At 28.9% G+C, this 17982-nt stretch overlaps 1 protein-coding gene across 1 annotated transcript in view; it reads left to right on the top strand.

The window, feature by feature from the left end:
- The first annotated feature begins 3774 nt into the window (after positions 1-3774).
- Positions 3775-17982, top strand: part of LOC108747008 (otoferlin-like) — a 41871-nt gene continuing 27663 nt past the window's right edge. The window contains exons 1-4 of the mRNA XM_018484210.1: positions 3775-4251; positions 10168-10226; positions 15126-15314; positions 17499-17773. Of these exons, the coding sequence (XP_018339712.1) occupies positions 4173-4251; positions 10168-10226; positions 15126-15314; positions 17499-17773 (602 nt within the window). The 5' untranslated portion in view covers positions 3775-4172. The remainder of the gene's footprint in view (positions 4252-10167; positions 10227-15125; positions 15315-17498; positions 17774-17982) is intronic.

The following is a 17982-nucleotide window of genomic DNA, read 5'->3' on the forward strand; positions in this document are numbered from 1 at the left end:
AACGTAATTATGTAACGAGGTTAATTATACAAATCTACTTACATTGATGATGACGCGATAATGAATGGTCTCCACTGTCGCTGGCATATGTAAAGTAAAATTTATAGTCAACGATTAACAGAAATTTATGAGCTTACACTAAATTTTCCAATAAATTTGTATTTTAAGAAAAATTACAGAAATTACAGAAAATAGTAGATATATTTCTATTCAATTAATTTATATTGATAAAGAAAACTCTTTTATATAAAAAATAAAAAAGAGAAGAACGCAATTTTGTTACGCAATGTTAAATAAAAATTTATTTTGTTAAAAAATTTTATTAGTTTAATTTTCTGTCTAAAAAATTCAACAGATTTATTTAGAATATCTGTTTTTTTAACAAGAAGATATTTTTTTCTTGGCAAATTTACCATTATTAATTTTATTGCTATAATTAAAAATGTTATTAATATTAGAATTATTACTCTCTAAATCTGAATCAGTGGATAATCACTGATATTAGTGCCAAGTATGCCAGTGGTAATCTGAATCAGTGAATTAAATATGAGATCCTTAATCTAGCTAATCTTTATGTGATCTTACCTTGTTTTAGTGCTTAAATTCAATGAATACGGTATTGAAAGATTGAATTAACGTGCAAATATCAGTATTTTAATTATATAATACTCAAACATTCTTCCTTTTTTAGTTGAACTTCACTGATTATCAGTGCTATTATATAATACCATTATAATTAGTGACTATCCATTAATTCAGATTTAGAAAGTAATTATTATTTAATTATTTTAAGTGTAAAATATTTAAAAGTTTTTTTTTTAAGTTATTTTATTCAAATTTACTATTATTAGAGTTTTAGCGTTCAAATATTTTACATTCATTCTACACGGCTCTATAATTTACGAGAGAATATGCCACAACGTCATTTGCATCATTGGATACAGATTATTCATGGCAAAAAGTAATCAAACCGCATTGCATAGAAACATAATTTAAACAGGATTTAGAGCTCAATTGCAGCGTAAGAAAGGAAGGATAAAGCAACAGTTGCTAGTTCCATGTAATATGAAAGGATGGCGCTGAGAAATCCCAGCCAACCCTCACTCCGTTATTGATCCATCCCTCTGCATTCCTTTCGGAAAACAGCTCACTAGCCATCGGTTGACATACAGCACGAAATTTTTTCCTTTTCTGTCTTGATTTTGCTTTGCCGTGATCCTAGCGAAAAATTTATTATGCGTGTGACCATGGTCGTGAGTCATGAAAGAGTTATTACCTGATAATTTTACTTTCCATTTGTTAAGCTTCCTCACGCAACTAAAGGAAATGTCAACAATGGTTTTTTCCCTTGTGATCTCGAGAAGGCGATTCGTATTAACAGATTTTATCAGAAATGTCGACGTAATTACATACATTTCTACACGTGCGAAGTCTCTTAAATAAATTGTGAGAATGTTTGCAATACATGCAATAGATATAAACAGAAAAGCGTAATTAGGCACCTGTTATAAATGTAACAGAGTTATTTCAAGGAGAGTTACTATCTCATAATTGAGATATCGATTGCAAATACATAGGTATTATTAGAGATAACATTTATTTAACATAAAAGAGTACAAAAGTCGAAACAGTTAGTCCCAGACTCTGAGAATTTTTATATAAGAACTTCAAAAAGAATTAAAAGATTTCTAAAATATTTTTGAAAAACGAAAACGTCTTTTTATTCTTGAAACAATTATATTATTTAAAAATAAGTGTTAAAAAGATTGAACATCAAATCAAAATAAAATTTTAAGAAATTGAAAATCTATTTAATTTTTTAAAAACTAAGATTGTTAAAGAATATTTCAAACTCTCAGAGAAGTTTTAAGCGTATGAAAATTTTACTATCTAAGAGTTCAAAGAATTAATGACTTGAGAGAATTAAAAGTGTGAAAGAAACTGAGAACAATACATATTTTTGAGAAAAGTTAAGGATGTAATTTATGATCGTAAAAATAAATGTAAAAAGCGCAACAGGAGCCGAATAAAAACGCTAATAGATTATTATAATTACATCCAGCAATGTTGTACACCGATACATGTTGTACGCCGCGCTGCATGATCAAAAATTTTTATCTGATTTTTATTTAAAATTTGATTTGATTTTGAGAGAAATAGTTTGATGTGTTGAATAAATTTAGCATTTCGCAATTACGATGATTGCAAAATGTTAAATTTATTGCAGATAATATTGTTACAAGACCATCATCAATTTTAATTTTAATAAACATCTATTTTCTTTTAGATTTTTGTTTATCGATTTAATCAAAATATTGAATAAAGTGGCTGCACAAAAATTAAAAAAACGTAAAGATAAAGTTTTATAAAAATAACAAAAAATGTTTATTATTTAAATTTAAATTTATAAGAAGAAAAATTTTCAAAATGAATTGCCGCGATATGATTTTACTGGAAAAAGATACAACAAATTTTTTAATTATGTAAATTATAATATAATTGGAATTTCATGGAAAGACAGAAATAATTTCGTTAACTTTCTCTTACTGATCTTTAGTAAGTATATTGTATACTAAAACTTTTTCAATATGTTGCAACAATCTTTTAATAGTTATGCTGTCGCGACCTACTTTCTTTGATACGTAAAAGGCTTATAAATCTTTAAAGATCCTTTAATGATGAACCCGATTATAGTAATCCGTTAGATCTTTCACATTTGTAATTTCTGTTATATATAGAATCTGTTATATATAGAGTTATATATATTTCTATCATATATAGAAAATATACAATATTTTTCATAATTATCATAAAAATTACATTTATGGGTTTATGCAAATGTAACAATAATTAAATTTTAGGTAAATTTTTTTATGTTAAATACCATAAATATCATATATTCTGATTTAATTTTAAAAAATATATATAATAAAAAAAATTTATATATATATATATACGTATATATAGAAAAGAAATTATCAGCCAAGGATTATATAGAATATAATTGAAAAATAGAAAAAACATTATATAAATTAACTGTAAAAATTTTAATGTTTTTTATATTTAATAAAATGTTTTTCTTCTTAATGTTTTCTTTATATTTTTTTATATTCTTTACGAAATGATTCATAAAACAATGTATATAATTATTTATATAATTTTATTATTAATATTTATTTAAATTTGTTATGTAATATATTATATAGAAGCGATAAGAATTAAATAAGTCCTATCAGATATTTTTAATTTGTACTCTCTTACAAAATGTCAGATTCGTATTTTAATATTTCAAATTTCTATTCTATTTTATTGTACAGCAAAAATAGTCAGTAAACATCAGAAAAGCTCTAAAAATTGTCTTTAAAAAGTATCTCAAATTTTAAACGTTTCGAATTTTCGATGTGTTGTTTAGATACTTCTTCTTCTAAAATTCCATTTATACGTATTTTTTATTTATTGTATAGACAGTCGCGTCTCGATTCTACGAGCTCGTCGCATCGTTTTTGCTTTCGCGCCACGTTGCAAATGCACCTGTCGATTAACTCACCGGCGATTCAGTTTGACAAGAATAGTACGAGAAGCGTACGTCACTCATTAACGACGCTCGGCGTAATGGTGAACGCCGGTTCCAACGGGTGGTGATGACGATGAAAGCCGGCTCCGACGGCCACCACACATCGTCGAGGGCGCGTGCGCCCATTATTCCCCCGGTGCAAACTCACGGGGGTTGTTTAAGGCGCGAATTCTCGCAGGACGGAGAGCAGTCGTCGAGATAGCCTCCAGGAGGCATGTTTGACCGGAGTTGCACTTTTCCGTCAGGAGGTGACTGAAACTCGACATATCTCAAGACTCGTAATTCAGGACTGCTCCTTGTAACCTTGACCCCGCCTGGCTGGGCGACACACCTGGTTCGATAACGTACGCAGCAACGAAAAGGGATTCCTGGTAGTTCCATAGATTTTCCGTGTCTCATTGACTGTCTCTAGACTTGACATGTAACTGGAGTAAAGAGCCACAAATGCATTTTGTGACCCAAAATGATATCGATGAATGAAATAACCGATATTGTGGATGACACAATGAGAGCTCGTACATCCATTAAAGACTAAACGAGAGAAGGACCTGGCCTTATTTAGGGATTCCTATAATTACTGCTCACCAGAGAAGCAAAAATGTCGCTCGTCGTTATTCTGAAGAACATTCAGGGTCTTAAGTGCAAAGGCGAGAAGGTTGCAAAGGTCGACTTTCGAGGTATGCTAGCATATGACTCAAAATTTATTAAATCGCTAACATTCGCAGGAAATATGATTTTTTTTAATAAAAGCAATTTGATTAACACAATTTTTCTCGTATACAAAGTAATCTTTCCAAATAAATCGCTATCTAAAGCGAAAAAAAGGAATTTGCTATCTGCAATTAACTTCAGTAAAATGTTCCTTTTTTGAAAAATCATCGAATAGTTTAATACTTTTTAAACGTTTACAAATTAATAATTATTTACCAGTTTTTCTTAGTTTTTAATCTAAATATATATTTATATTTATTTAATTCTTTTATCTCTTTAATACTTTTAATTATTTTATTTTATTCTTTCATTTATTATACTTATCAATATCGCAGCATTTTTCTTTTTTGAAAAAGAAAAGAGAAGAAATTATTAGAATTAATGTACAGAACTGTTCTCTTTTAATGACATATAATAACTATTCTTGATGCACATATGATATTCAATACATAATTACCATTGAATCTCTATTATCTAAATATTCTCGATATTGTCAACTTATTACTATGCAAATTCCATAGTGTAATATGCACATGTTTGTCACGTGCTTGGATGCGTATATCTGCACATATCCTTTATCGACGTTTACATAATAATATTTCGAGCGATTGATTGTATCGCAGATTTGTATCCTTGTTACGAGATAATCATCGAATCTCCGACGCTCCAGGTTAATCTCCCTAATTTTCGAGTTAACTGGTCGTAGTCGTATGCAATATGCGTCGATAACTTTCCAATAATCGATGAATGTGAATTAATTAAAATTTTCCGATGAAACGTCGACAACGACGTTACAAAAGATGCTCGTTCCTCTCTGCGATTTTTTAAAAATACGCTTTTTTGTTTTCACATTGCAAAAAATCTAGATGTAAAATAATTTAACGTTTCTAAAATCACGGTATGCATTACACGTCGCTAATTCTCTCAGGATTTAAAAAATATAAATTGTACGTTTTATTTATATGAATATTGATATTAAATGCTTACAGCTGGAAATAAACATTTTGTATCAGAAGGAGTAGAATTGGATAGAATGGAACATAAATAATTATTACATTTGATTGTTTAAGTAAAAAATTTACTTTTAATATCATAATACTCTTATCATTATGAACAGGAATGTCAGTAACACAACAACACTTTTCTCGCACGATAATGATTCTGATGTATTATGATTAACAAAACTGAACGAAAATTCAATTAATACGAGGATAATTAACATGTTTCCAGAAATGTTTGTCGGACGTTTATGTCAGACGCAAATAACATGGAGCCTGTTTCAGGCGCTTTCTCAGATTTTCTATATTTCTCAGATATTTTTAAAATAGCTTTCTCCAATCTTTTATTATAATTTGCTGTTACTTCGTGATCTTATTGCTGTGAGGTTGCATATGCAGCTAGGGAAAATTCAGACGCAGCAAACGAGAAACGCATGCCCTAGAGCCTAAGTTCTATAGAGGGAGCGTAACGTTTCATTTAATCATAAATGCCCCAGTTTGTGCGGACGTGCTGTATCGAAGTCCGGCAGACGATCTTTAGCTACAGTGAGCGTCGGTAGTAAAAAACGTGTAGCGATATCCAGCATCCATTATCCATACGTGCAATTATGTGAAATGAGAAATTAGAGAGATTACGTGAGATACAAAATTGTTTCGCATAATCTACTAATTCGTAATATGATGTTCCTTGTAACACGGTCATATTACCCGCCAGTCTCTGCGGATTATCAACATCTGTTAGCGTTATTATTCATTGAAAGCATCTACTGTTGGAATTATGACATTGATCGCAAACGTAAATTACAATTAATCCGCTATTAAATGCGGGCAGAGTGGAGAATTTAACAAGAAATGTGCGAGGTTGCAGAAGATCTCCGAAATCCAGAGTTTGGGATTTCTCTGCAAAACTATCTGCAAATAAACATTTCCGCCCCATTGTAATAATTAATTCTATATTTTTAGAACTTAGTCAAAGAAATACTTAAATAATGAAATAGCGGGAATGTTTCTTTCATTATTTAATTATGAATAAACATCTGAGAATTAAAAATAATATGTATATCAGAGTATGTTCTCGACTTTTAAGTAACGTAAATATGTTACAAAAAAATGCTTGAATAAAAAAAAACATTTTTTAAATTACTGACTTGGAGGAAATAACATTTGTTTCTATTATAATTAAATTTAATAGATACGGCTCAAGTTACTTTCGTTTTCTTTGTGATCATTTATTGTATAGTAAAAACTTCTCATCGTATGAAAATAAAAATGTGAAAAAAAATTATTCAATGTATCTTTTAATATTTTTATTATAAAGTAATAACATTTTGAATTAGTAATAGCTAAATGAGAAATGTATTTTATACAAAAAATAAAAGTATTTAGATATTATTAAAAGTATTTATATATTCTAATACATATTATTATGATTGATATGCTCAAAATCGAAAACATGTCATATAAATACACATTACACTTTGACAAAACCAATTAATATCATGAAATCGACATGTTAATAGAATTCATAAATGCAGTATATTATGTTGAATTACATATTATGTATATTGCAGCAGAGAGAAAGAGAGAAAGAGAGAGGGAGAGAGGGACAGAGAGACATATTAAATTTGATCAAATAAGTGTAAATAGATTTGACAAATGAATGATTTCGCTTTGACGCAAAATTAATAAGCTAACTGCAGAAATAATAATTTATCTCAAATATTGACCGTCCAAGTCTATCGTATTTTTTACGTCTTTATAAATTGTAAACAGTTTTTTTTTAACTCTTCTAAACTCTTCAATATTTTATATGTAATGTAGAGAAAATATAAATATTATAACTAACTACTAATCAATTCATCGTCGATTATTTCATGATGATAAATACGATGAAATTTTGCGTTTTTGCAATTATAGGTTAAAATTAATTAATAATAATTGCTTAATTATCATAAAGAAAGATAATTTGCATTTCTATCGTATTGTTAAAACAATATTAGCAAATAATGGTGTATACTTTCTACATACGTTATGCGTCGTAACTGACATCGATTATATTAAAGAACAATTCACAGTGACAATGCCGATGTATGAGCAGCGTATTGTGTTGAGATCTTTTATAAATTTACATAGCAATCGCGCGCCTTTATGAAGTTATTGTCAGAATAGACATCGATCGTTCGGGCGGTTAAAGTGCCCACTACTAAACAATTTGCAAATATCCTCGAGAGCAAATCGATAGCTGCATTCATTATGCAAATAGAACGTAATATTTATGCATTCACAGCCAGATCGCCTCCTTTCCTGGGAATGCTGTACAGCTATTTCTGTATAATATTTATCTACTATTCGCACGTAAAAGTGGCGTCTGACATAATTATTCAGATTGTTGATATGACAAAGTATTTACAATTCCTTTTGCATAAAATTACGTATAGGTAGTACTAATGACTGACGGTGATAAATTCGTGTGTGCATTAGTGCAATAATATTTATGTAACGATACAAACATTGCGTTCTAATTATCATGAATGTCTACATTTTATAGGTATGTTATGCCTACAACTAAGATTAAGAAAATTAGATATAGTTTGCTAGTTTGCAAATTTTAAGTAAATAAGGCAACACAATGATTTGTAATTTAGAATTTTCATGATTACTTATTAATAACTATGTTTTTATATTTTTACGATAATTATTAATTTTATTAACAATAACCATTAATAATAATTAAACAATAAAAGTATTTAATTATTAAAGACTCCTTTAATTAACAGTTAATAATAATAACAATATAAAACGTAGGGCCATAGGAGTCAGTTTTAAATGTTAAAAATGTAAAACACTTTTTATTAAATTGTTAAAATTTGCGCAATTAAGATCTAGCACTGACTCGTATGATTCTTTGTTTCATATTGTTAATTTTATTAAATTGCATATTTTTTTCATGACATTTACTTAATAATCTTACTACTAATATATCATTACTATATATGTGTAAATCATCATTTAAATAATATATTGCATTAATTAATTAATTTTATTTTTATGTAGCAATGAATTAGTCATTCTAAAACATATAATAAAATTAAGAAAAAATACTTTTTAGTTTTATTATTCTCTCTCTCTCTCTCTCTCTCTCTCTCTCTCTCTTTCAGTTTCTACATAAATTTTTATAATAATTTTATTTTTACCTTCAATTCTTTTTAAATTCTTTAAATGTTTATAAAAATGTAACTGTATGCATTTTAAATGGCACTATACATTTTTAATGCATTTATTGAAAAAACTAACGACCGTCTTGTTCTATTTTCAATAAAAAAAATTGAGGTGTCGTGGAAAAAAATGTAAAAATAGAGAGATTGCCACGTGTATTTGTGTATTCTGATTTCATTGAGCGTTAACGAATGAACGTTCGTGTCTTTTTTCGATTGCATATGAGCCGCGCGTGGTTGATCATATAAAACATCTTATTTATTACTCAAAACTTTGTATCTCTGTGTTTTTCATTGGTAAACCGGATAACAATTTCGTTATTTTGTTAGTTAAACTTTACTGCAAATAAAACACATCGCTCGCAACCGATTTCGTCTCCGATAAACAGATTGAAGATAATTGCGGGCTTTTCACATGAGATAAATATATAAATGAAATAATCAGATATATGTTCTTCTAATATGATATACATATAGAACCGTTTGTATTATAGAAATGTAAAACAAAACGCGACGATGTATCTAGTTCATAATATTATTCCGTCAATACAAATTAAATTTTTATTATTGTTTTAATTCAAGTAATATCTACTAATTCGCGGTTAAATTGCAAATATACAAGTAACTAGGGCGCGTCACTCAAAGCTGGCCCACTTTTTACATATCTAATAAAAGCATCTAGAAAAGTCGCACAGAATTTTGTTTAGAAATAAATAAATGACTAACAAGCATAAAAAGATTGTGCAATATTTCTTTTTTTTTTAATATAGAATTACATGTTTTATAAAAAAAAAATATGGGCACTTATCGCTAGTAATATCTTTTTGGAATACTATATAGGCTTCATAAACAGCAAATTGTTTTTATGATATTATCCTTAACAGTCTTTGGATGTATCGCAATGCGATTTAATTGTATTGTATAGATATCTAGCATTCTGAGAATTCTACAGAAAATGACAGTAAGGTATTTACTGTTGTTCAGGAATAAAGGCACTTTGTATAGCTATTCCAGAGATATCTCTGTTCTATGTTCTGAAGTCTTAAAGCCTGAAACGTTCTCTTTTCCGCTTTATAAATTTGCAGCAGCGCTTCTGACGTAAAGCCGCAAAATGTAATTTTAATTTGCCCCAAAGTGCCGTTGTTAACCGGCGAACTTGTAAACAGTTTTCGAATTTAAAATGGAAACTGATGTAACCACGAACGATTAATAAATATTCCCTTAAGCTTAGAAACGAATGTGTAAAATTATTTGTGTATCAGATCTGCCAATCTTTTGTTATACAGAAATATTATAAATTTATATTACTTTATATGCAAAATAACTATTTGAAAACTTATGGAAATTGTTTTTATTAAAAAATTATATATTAAAACTAAGCTTAAATATATTTATAAAATATCTATATTAATTTACTTAATAAATTTATTTTACTTAATAAATGTACTTGTACTTTAATTTTATTTCTACTTTCTTATGTTTTTTTCTTTAGCTAATTAATTTTATATTACATTTTGTATTGTTATTTCAAGAGTACATCCAAAACTTTTAGTATAAATGCTGCATAACATTTTAGTGTATGTTATAAAAGTTTTATGCACATAGTAAAACTCGCGGAATATTAACATATATAAATTATTTAGCACATATTTTTTCTTATCTGTTGCAGAAGTATCGCATTATTCATCGGTGCTCGAGGAAAGTGGAGATGTTATTGAGATTGAGCAGGTAAAGTTTCTCCTTTCTTTTATAAAATGCTTGTACTTTTATACAACACGAACACTAGATCTACAATAAGTTTAGCAAAATCTCGAGACTATGTTTTCGTATGTAACAGTAAGTTTGCGCTTCAACAGAACGTAGGCGCAAATAAGAACGCGTTTAATATGATATTATGTTTGTTTTTTGCGAACTATTGGATCTACAAACTTCTAATTCTGATGGGAAGCTACCTTATTCTCTTTTTTATATAAGAAATATATATTCTCGTTTTATATAAGAAAGTCTGGAGCGTCATAAACCATAAAAATTTAATTTTCAAAAATACTTTTAAATGTAAGATTTTTTTATAATAATATGATTCTTATTGTTTATATGATTTGTTGGTTTTATTTCTTATATATAATTCATTAGTTAGGTATATAAACTATATTTTATTAGCGCATATATCATTTTATTTTGCTCCGTTTTATCGTAAGTAGTAATGGATCCGTGACACTTCTCGATCACTCTTGTAGAAAATGGTGACAGATATAATCCAAAACACAAATGATAGATGATTACTTATAGCGTAATAAAATGAGAACAAAATAAAGATGCGTAGAGGAACTTACTTGCCCAATACGTGTTTATATATATCTTTCATTACACAAATAATAGTAAAATATTTGTAAAAGGTTAAAAAATTTCTTTTCTGTTAAAAAATTCCGAAAATTATTAAGCACGTATTCCTGAGGTATCGAAATTTAATCATTGCCATCTGAGTATGGAGCATGTGAAACAAAGTGACAATCATATCCCTATATACTTATATTAATCTAAATTCTGGACTACTTAGGTTAGCGATGGTACATCATGATTCGTTCTGAAATTTCCTTTATATTATCTCCCTTTGTATTAAATAAAGTAATAAATGGATCTTTATAAAATATGTACTATTTTGATAAAGAGAGAGAAATAGAAATATATATAAATATTAATTATAGTAAAATAAAATATTATAAAAAAGAACACTTTTGTTTGGTATAAATTCTTAAAATTCTAAATTTAAATAAAAATCTAAAAATGTGAAGTATTTTTAAAGAATAAGCATATTGCTTTAATAATAAACATGGTAGAACAAAAAATCATTGTTTTTCTCTCCAATGTTTCCAATTTTTTGTTCTAAACACAATGCTGTTGGCAGAATTTGCGTAACACACAAAAAAACTTCTTCAGTAGCATACGCTATCTCAACACGTAAGCACCTCCCTCTCATATACCTTTGCGCGCACATTGATCGTATATGGACATGACGTATATGGACTTTTAACAATTTAAATGCCGATTCTGAACGGAATTTTTTGGGTACGAAGGTTTCCTGGATAAGTATGTATATACTACTCGGTGATTTGCCATTGCCTTCTGAGAGAAGTTACGAGTGTATGAAAATTTTTCGGTTCTGCCTGGAATTGAATCTGGGATCTCTAGTATTATATATCAGACCAGTGTGCTATTTGCTACACCACACTCGCGTTCATACACAAAAAATACACCAGGTTTTAATAACTCCGGGTGTAATAATAAATTGGGATGATTTTTGGCTCATTTCACCCCAATTTACTAAAAATTCCGGATAAAGTTTTAGAAAATTAGCGATCTCATCGTTTTTAATAATCGTGACACACATGTTGTTAAGAAGATTCGATTTAACTTAATTTTCGACTTAATAAATATTTATTTAATAAGTAACTATTGTTATCCATCCAATAAATACTGTGTTGTGTTTATTAATAATTCCCTTAGGATTATGTAATAAAACATAATCTACTACACACCAAATATCATTATTCTTGAATAAATAAATAACAAGGGTGATGACAAATCGAGTGTCAAGACGACGACGTGACCAAGCATACCTTCGAGTTTGTAAAGATTTGCTGAAGGTAAATAATAAGGTTAGTTTCCAGCGGTTGTAATTGCTTCTGTTAATCTTAGAAAATTGCGTTACCGTAAATTAAAGAGAATCCCAATGAGAATCTCATCACAACTTTACTCAGAAGTTTCCCAATTTGAATCGCAAATTAGCTTTAAAATATAAATTGTACAATAGCAACCTGTAAGATTTTCATAGTCTGGTAAAAGACGCTAGATTAATGAATTCGCGATGAACGCATGTAGCGTGTTGATTATCCTTTTTCTCGAGATACAAGGTGCAGCTTCAATATTGTATGCACGTAGTCGATTGTTATTACATTGTAGCGAACCATTCAACTTTTATGTCACGACCGAAGCGAAGGTACGTGATAGCAGAATCGATTCCACACATTCGTCGTATGACAACCATGAAAAATGCAGCGAATGTTTAGGATGTGAAAATTTTTCATGCATCGATCACTGTATATCGTCATATTACAGACATTTTTCGCCAAAAGAATGATTGTCTCGTCATATCGTACGAACGTATTTAACTGGAAAATATAACTACGCAACAATTCATGACAGAGTCCATACAATTCAATACCGTTGTTTTCCGTGACAACTACAACGGTTTACATGGCAAACGTTTACATGGCAATGCTTTTTATGACAAATTTAATCGGTTTACGACAAAATATGTATACCGTTGTTTCATTGTTTGCAATAGCTCGTCAATAGCCTGCGAATGCACAATGGCAAAGTAGCGCTTTGTCTTTCTGTCTTCTTGTGAAATGGAAATTTCGATGTACGCCCTCGTGATGTATGCAAATTGTGGAGTTGTCTCGAAAAGGGCAAGCTTCGATATTTTCGAGCGAGCACATTATATACGTGGGATATTATAAATTTTACACCGAAAATATAAAATATTGACCTAGTTCATCGCGTTTGACGATTGTAAGCAGATGAGGAAGTTACTTAATCGAAGACTCAATTCAATGACGTCGACGTGAACCAATCCATTACGACACTCTCGCGTTGGAGAAGCTTATCTGACAGCGAGTTGTCTAACCGTAGATGTATCGTTCCTCGTAAACACGATCCAGGAAGGAAATAAACGCTTTGCAATATCTCGACAACTTGAACAACGAAAATCCGATGTAACTAATGAACGCATAAAATTTGCATAAATAATAGAAGGATTATACTCATAAATTTGAGGGTCGCGATTTTATAATGCTTTCAATATTTGCTATCATTAAGCACCTGAATTTATTTCATAAGACTCGACTGGTGAGGTTTTGATAAAACATATGCAAATTGAAATGAATTGTGCAAGAAATTCGTGCCTTCGACATGAAATACTCAATATTGATTTCTGGAATTAGTTTTTAAACTTTCATGTTCTCTTTTAATGAATAAAACGTAAATTATTAATAGTAGTTAATGTTGCAGCAAAATAGGAAAAGAGTATTATTAATATTTTTCCATTTTATGTAAAAAAAAAAATTTTTCTTTTTCTTTCCATTTTTATGAAAATTAAAGTAAGTCCGTGAAAGAAACGATAGAAAAAATTGTAAAGAATGCGAATTCAGATTTGAATAATTAAAAATTTATTTCGTAAAATGGATTTTTTTAAGAAAAAAATTTCTTTCTCAAATTTATCAATCTTCTAGATATAACATCAAATGGAAAATACGAATGACTTTCTGTGAAAGATAGGTGTGAGAAGAATTCTGTGAAATTAAATTCCTATTCTTTGAATCCATGAAATAGTTCGGTATTTTTGGCGTTTTTCCGTTTCTATTGTTAACGCGTGGCGTATAACAATATTGGCAAACATGGAGCAAAAAGAAAAGATTTTTTTTTATTAAATTCTGATGTCTGCATTCTAAAAAATGAAAGCTATTCTTGAACCAGAAATTTAACAGCGATAAAATAATTTTTTTAATATTCCATTCCACAAGATTACATTGAGATATTTCTCTGATTTTCTAAGGAATTTATAACTTGATCTTCACCGACTATTTTTAAACCCTATTGATTCTGTTTAATTAATCTCTTTCTTCGCAGAAAAGATGACAAAAATGAAATTGGAACAACTGTACAATAATGAACGTAACTTTATTAAAACTCACGAAGAGAAAAGAGTTTCTCAAGCGTAAATAATAAATTATTTTTTATCGCGTTGTAGGTTTTCGCTTAGAAGCTTTCTCGATATCGGCTCTTTCTTAAATGTCGCGTGGTTTTCTCAAAACCATCTGTGCAATTTATCGATCTTACATTTATATGTGTATTCAATCTCGCGCGCATGCCATGCTTTTTTCATATATTCCTTCTTTATATGCATGTGAGTCGAATGCGTGCAGACTCACGATAGCGATATGAATCATCTCGCTTATAACAACGTATAATCAATTTACGAGAATATCAAGAAAAGAATAATATTTTTCTTCAATATTCTTGTTTAAAAAATCTTTTTACATTCTGCGAAGAAATTAAAAAAGAGTTAACATCCTCATTTTACAAAAACATTTTTTTTAAGAATAGAATTAATTTAAACGTATAGTTAAACTTTGTTCTATTCTTTTTTTTTTATTTATATTAAAATAAAATTTTCTGAAAAATTAGAAAATATTTTTTATTATATATATAGTCATATATTAAACTTTCTGTTGTTCAAAATTATGATAATAGATTCTTTTACGAATATCTTTTTTTAAAATAATATCAAGATATATAATTAAACTTTTTTTTTATCTTTAATCTTATTACGTTACTTTACGATTTTAAAAAGAGTTATCTGATCGGTAAAAAAAAGAATTGTAAATAGAAAGAAATAACAAAATTTAAAGTTTTCATTCATTTCTGATTTCGAATATGTATAATTTAATTTTATAGAATAAAGTCACTTTCTATTGATTTTACAGAGTCCTTTAATTTATGTTGACTTTTTTATTGTGTAAAATGTGACAAAACGTGCATTCTTAATAATTCATTCTCCGTTTTCAGAGTTTTACGTGGAATTTAGGAAGACCAGTGGACGAGGCAGAAGTGCTGCAACTGGCAGTTGTATCGCGCGGAGTCCTGAGAAATGAAAAAGTTGCGGCGAGATACGGATTGGTGTTGCAAACAGTGGTGCGCGAAGGGAGGATCCTGGTCTCGGATTCCCTGGTTGACCTCAATAACAAACCGCTTTCGGTATCGTTTCAATATCGAAGAGAATATAACTGAATAATCGCCACGATATACGCTTCGCGAGATACATAATTGTTGCATGGCTCAAATATTGCATGTTCGTTACCACGTGTAAAATACTATATTTTTAATAAAATTTATAAACGTATCTTTTCTCGCCTTTTCAATATTTTTAATTGTCGATAATAATTTTATATAATGTACATATATTTGTTTTATAATTTATTATACAATATGTTTACAATTACATTGCGAATTCTTTTTAAGAATTTGCTAAATGACAAGCAACTTCAAAAATGGACTTACAATAAAAATTCTTGTTTAAAATAACAAAGTTGACATCATTGTTAAGTGATTTAGGACTAGGCTATGTTCTTGTGTAAAAGAGGAAAATTAAAATGCGAATCATTTACAATTCAAATGCTAAGAAACAAAGACAAATTAAGGGAAAAAACCCCTTTTAAAGGCTTCCACGTATATTTCACTCGTTAAGGTAACAGAAAATCTAATTTAGTCGAGATAGCAATTTAAATTTTGCTTCTTGCCTTCAAGCAACTATATTAATTGTTTTTCGTCTCGGGAACATTTCCGCATGAAAAGTACTTATGTACGTGACTGACCTTTGTATCATATAGCACGTAACAGACAGACACATTCATTGTCAGTGTCAGTGGTGTATCTGGGTAAGCATGTATTCTAAGTGCATTTCTTTTTCTGCGGCCATACTTTCTTTCTCTTAAAAAGATAAATAAATATAATACGTATAAAATTATAATCCTACTAAATAATTGCGCAAAATGTTTGATAAATTTGACTCATTCTGCAATTTTAAAATTAATTTAATTCTTTTAATTTTAAAATAAAAAGTTCTGTCTTTTAGCTCTCGATCTTTCTTCATATCTTTATATTAATATTAATTAATTAAAAGACTCAGAAAAGTTATTACAACGTATGTTACTATAATGATTATAACTTTCAACCGACAATAAAGTTTGTTAATACATGAGAATTTTTGCAAAATAATTTAATTTTCATCATAGTTACTGGAAAACGCAAAATTTTGTATTAATCATTTTTCAAGTTATAAGTAACATTTAACGAGTATTATTGTTGCACGTAATTATTCAAAACAGAAAATTGTGGAGGCGGAAATGTCATCATAAATTCCGAATAAATAAATTGTTACTAACTAAGCATTGTTAATAAAGTTGAAATTACCTTCTATAATATTTTATACATTCTATTTTTCCCATACTTTTTCATTGTGATACTTTAGCTAGACAAGCAATGTAATTAAATACAAAAGTTTCTATATCTCACAAATCAATACCTCTCAAGCGTTTGAATATATCCCATGATTGCAAACGCTTCTCGGCAAAATGTACACGTTGTAATCCTTTATACTAGCTTTTCATCGCCCCTAAGAAGTGTAAATTCTTACTATAATTCTTTCCGCAATTTAAGTAAGATATATTAACTTCTCTTTGTGAATCTTTGAATTATAGCAGCACATTAATTTTAGCTATTATCATAGAAAGTGCATCAAAATCGAAGGACAAAGTTTACGAACAATCTTTTGGCAGGCCTTAAATAATTTAAATAAAGGTTACATTTTCCTGAATCGTTTTAAAGATATTTCAATATAAATTTGAATGTGCTGTTGGGTAGAATAAAATAATGTATTTTATTTCAGTAAGCGAACAAAAATTTGCAATTCAATTGCAAAACAAATTTCGATATTCCACATTTCTGATGCATATAAGTTTTGAAACTTTATCTTTACAAAATCATGAAAAAGTATTACAATAAAATATTCGTAACTAAAATCTTATTTTATTATTTTTGTAAATATTATCATCTTTCACAAATAAAAAAAATATTAAAAATATTCGTTCTATCACATACAGTTTCTCTATTTTCTGAACTACTAGAACAAACAAATTCATTTTTTGCATGTTAGATCATGTTTTTCAAATGGTCCTGGTGATATTGGAAATCGCTAAATATTTTTAGACGCACTTTCTTTTTAGATTGCTCTAATTTAGGTTGTAACATTACTCTTGTTGTCATAGCTATAGCGAGCATGGCACAAAGAACAAAGTTCGTGCACGATACTTTTTATTTTCATTAAACGCAGTGATTATCTTAACTTTTATCGATTGAATACGGTACTATTCATATATGTAGGCGGTGGTGTGCTTCGAAATTCGATACAATCCTCCGGACGGAAGCTGCAGCTCATACGCGGTCTCGGAAATAATGGAGGACGAACAACAAATGTTGATCGACATCGAGCAGAATATCGCGAACCTCGAGAGGAGTCTCGAACAAGCCAATAATAGTTCGACCAGTGGGAAAAGAAGAGGCTCTTGGCATACTCCTGAGAAAACATCGAAAAGAGGCTTCTTACCAAGGGGCACCTCTATGTCAACTGGCGAAAAGTCGCCCGATACTCGAAAACGGTGAGTGACATTGTTTGTATTTTAAACAAAATAATATGCATGCTTTACTACAGTATACAATTAAAAAATTTAATTATAAAAAAGAATTTTGATATACATATAAACAATCACAAATTAATATAATATAGTTATTAGAAAGTATTCTTGTTATTTGCAAAAACATTAAAATAAAATATTTATTAATTTTATAATTTTATTTTTAATTTCTT

Source organism: Trachymyrmex septentrionalis, unplaced genomic scaffold (genome assembly GCF_001594115.1).
Source record: "Trachymyrmex septentrionalis isolate Tsep2-gDNA-1 unplaced genomic scaffold, Tsep1.0 scaffold19, whole genome shotgun sequence".
NCBI classification, from domain to species: domain Eukaryota; kingdom Metazoa; phylum Arthropoda; class Insecta; order Hymenoptera; family Formicidae; genus Trachymyrmex; species Trachymyrmex septentrionalis.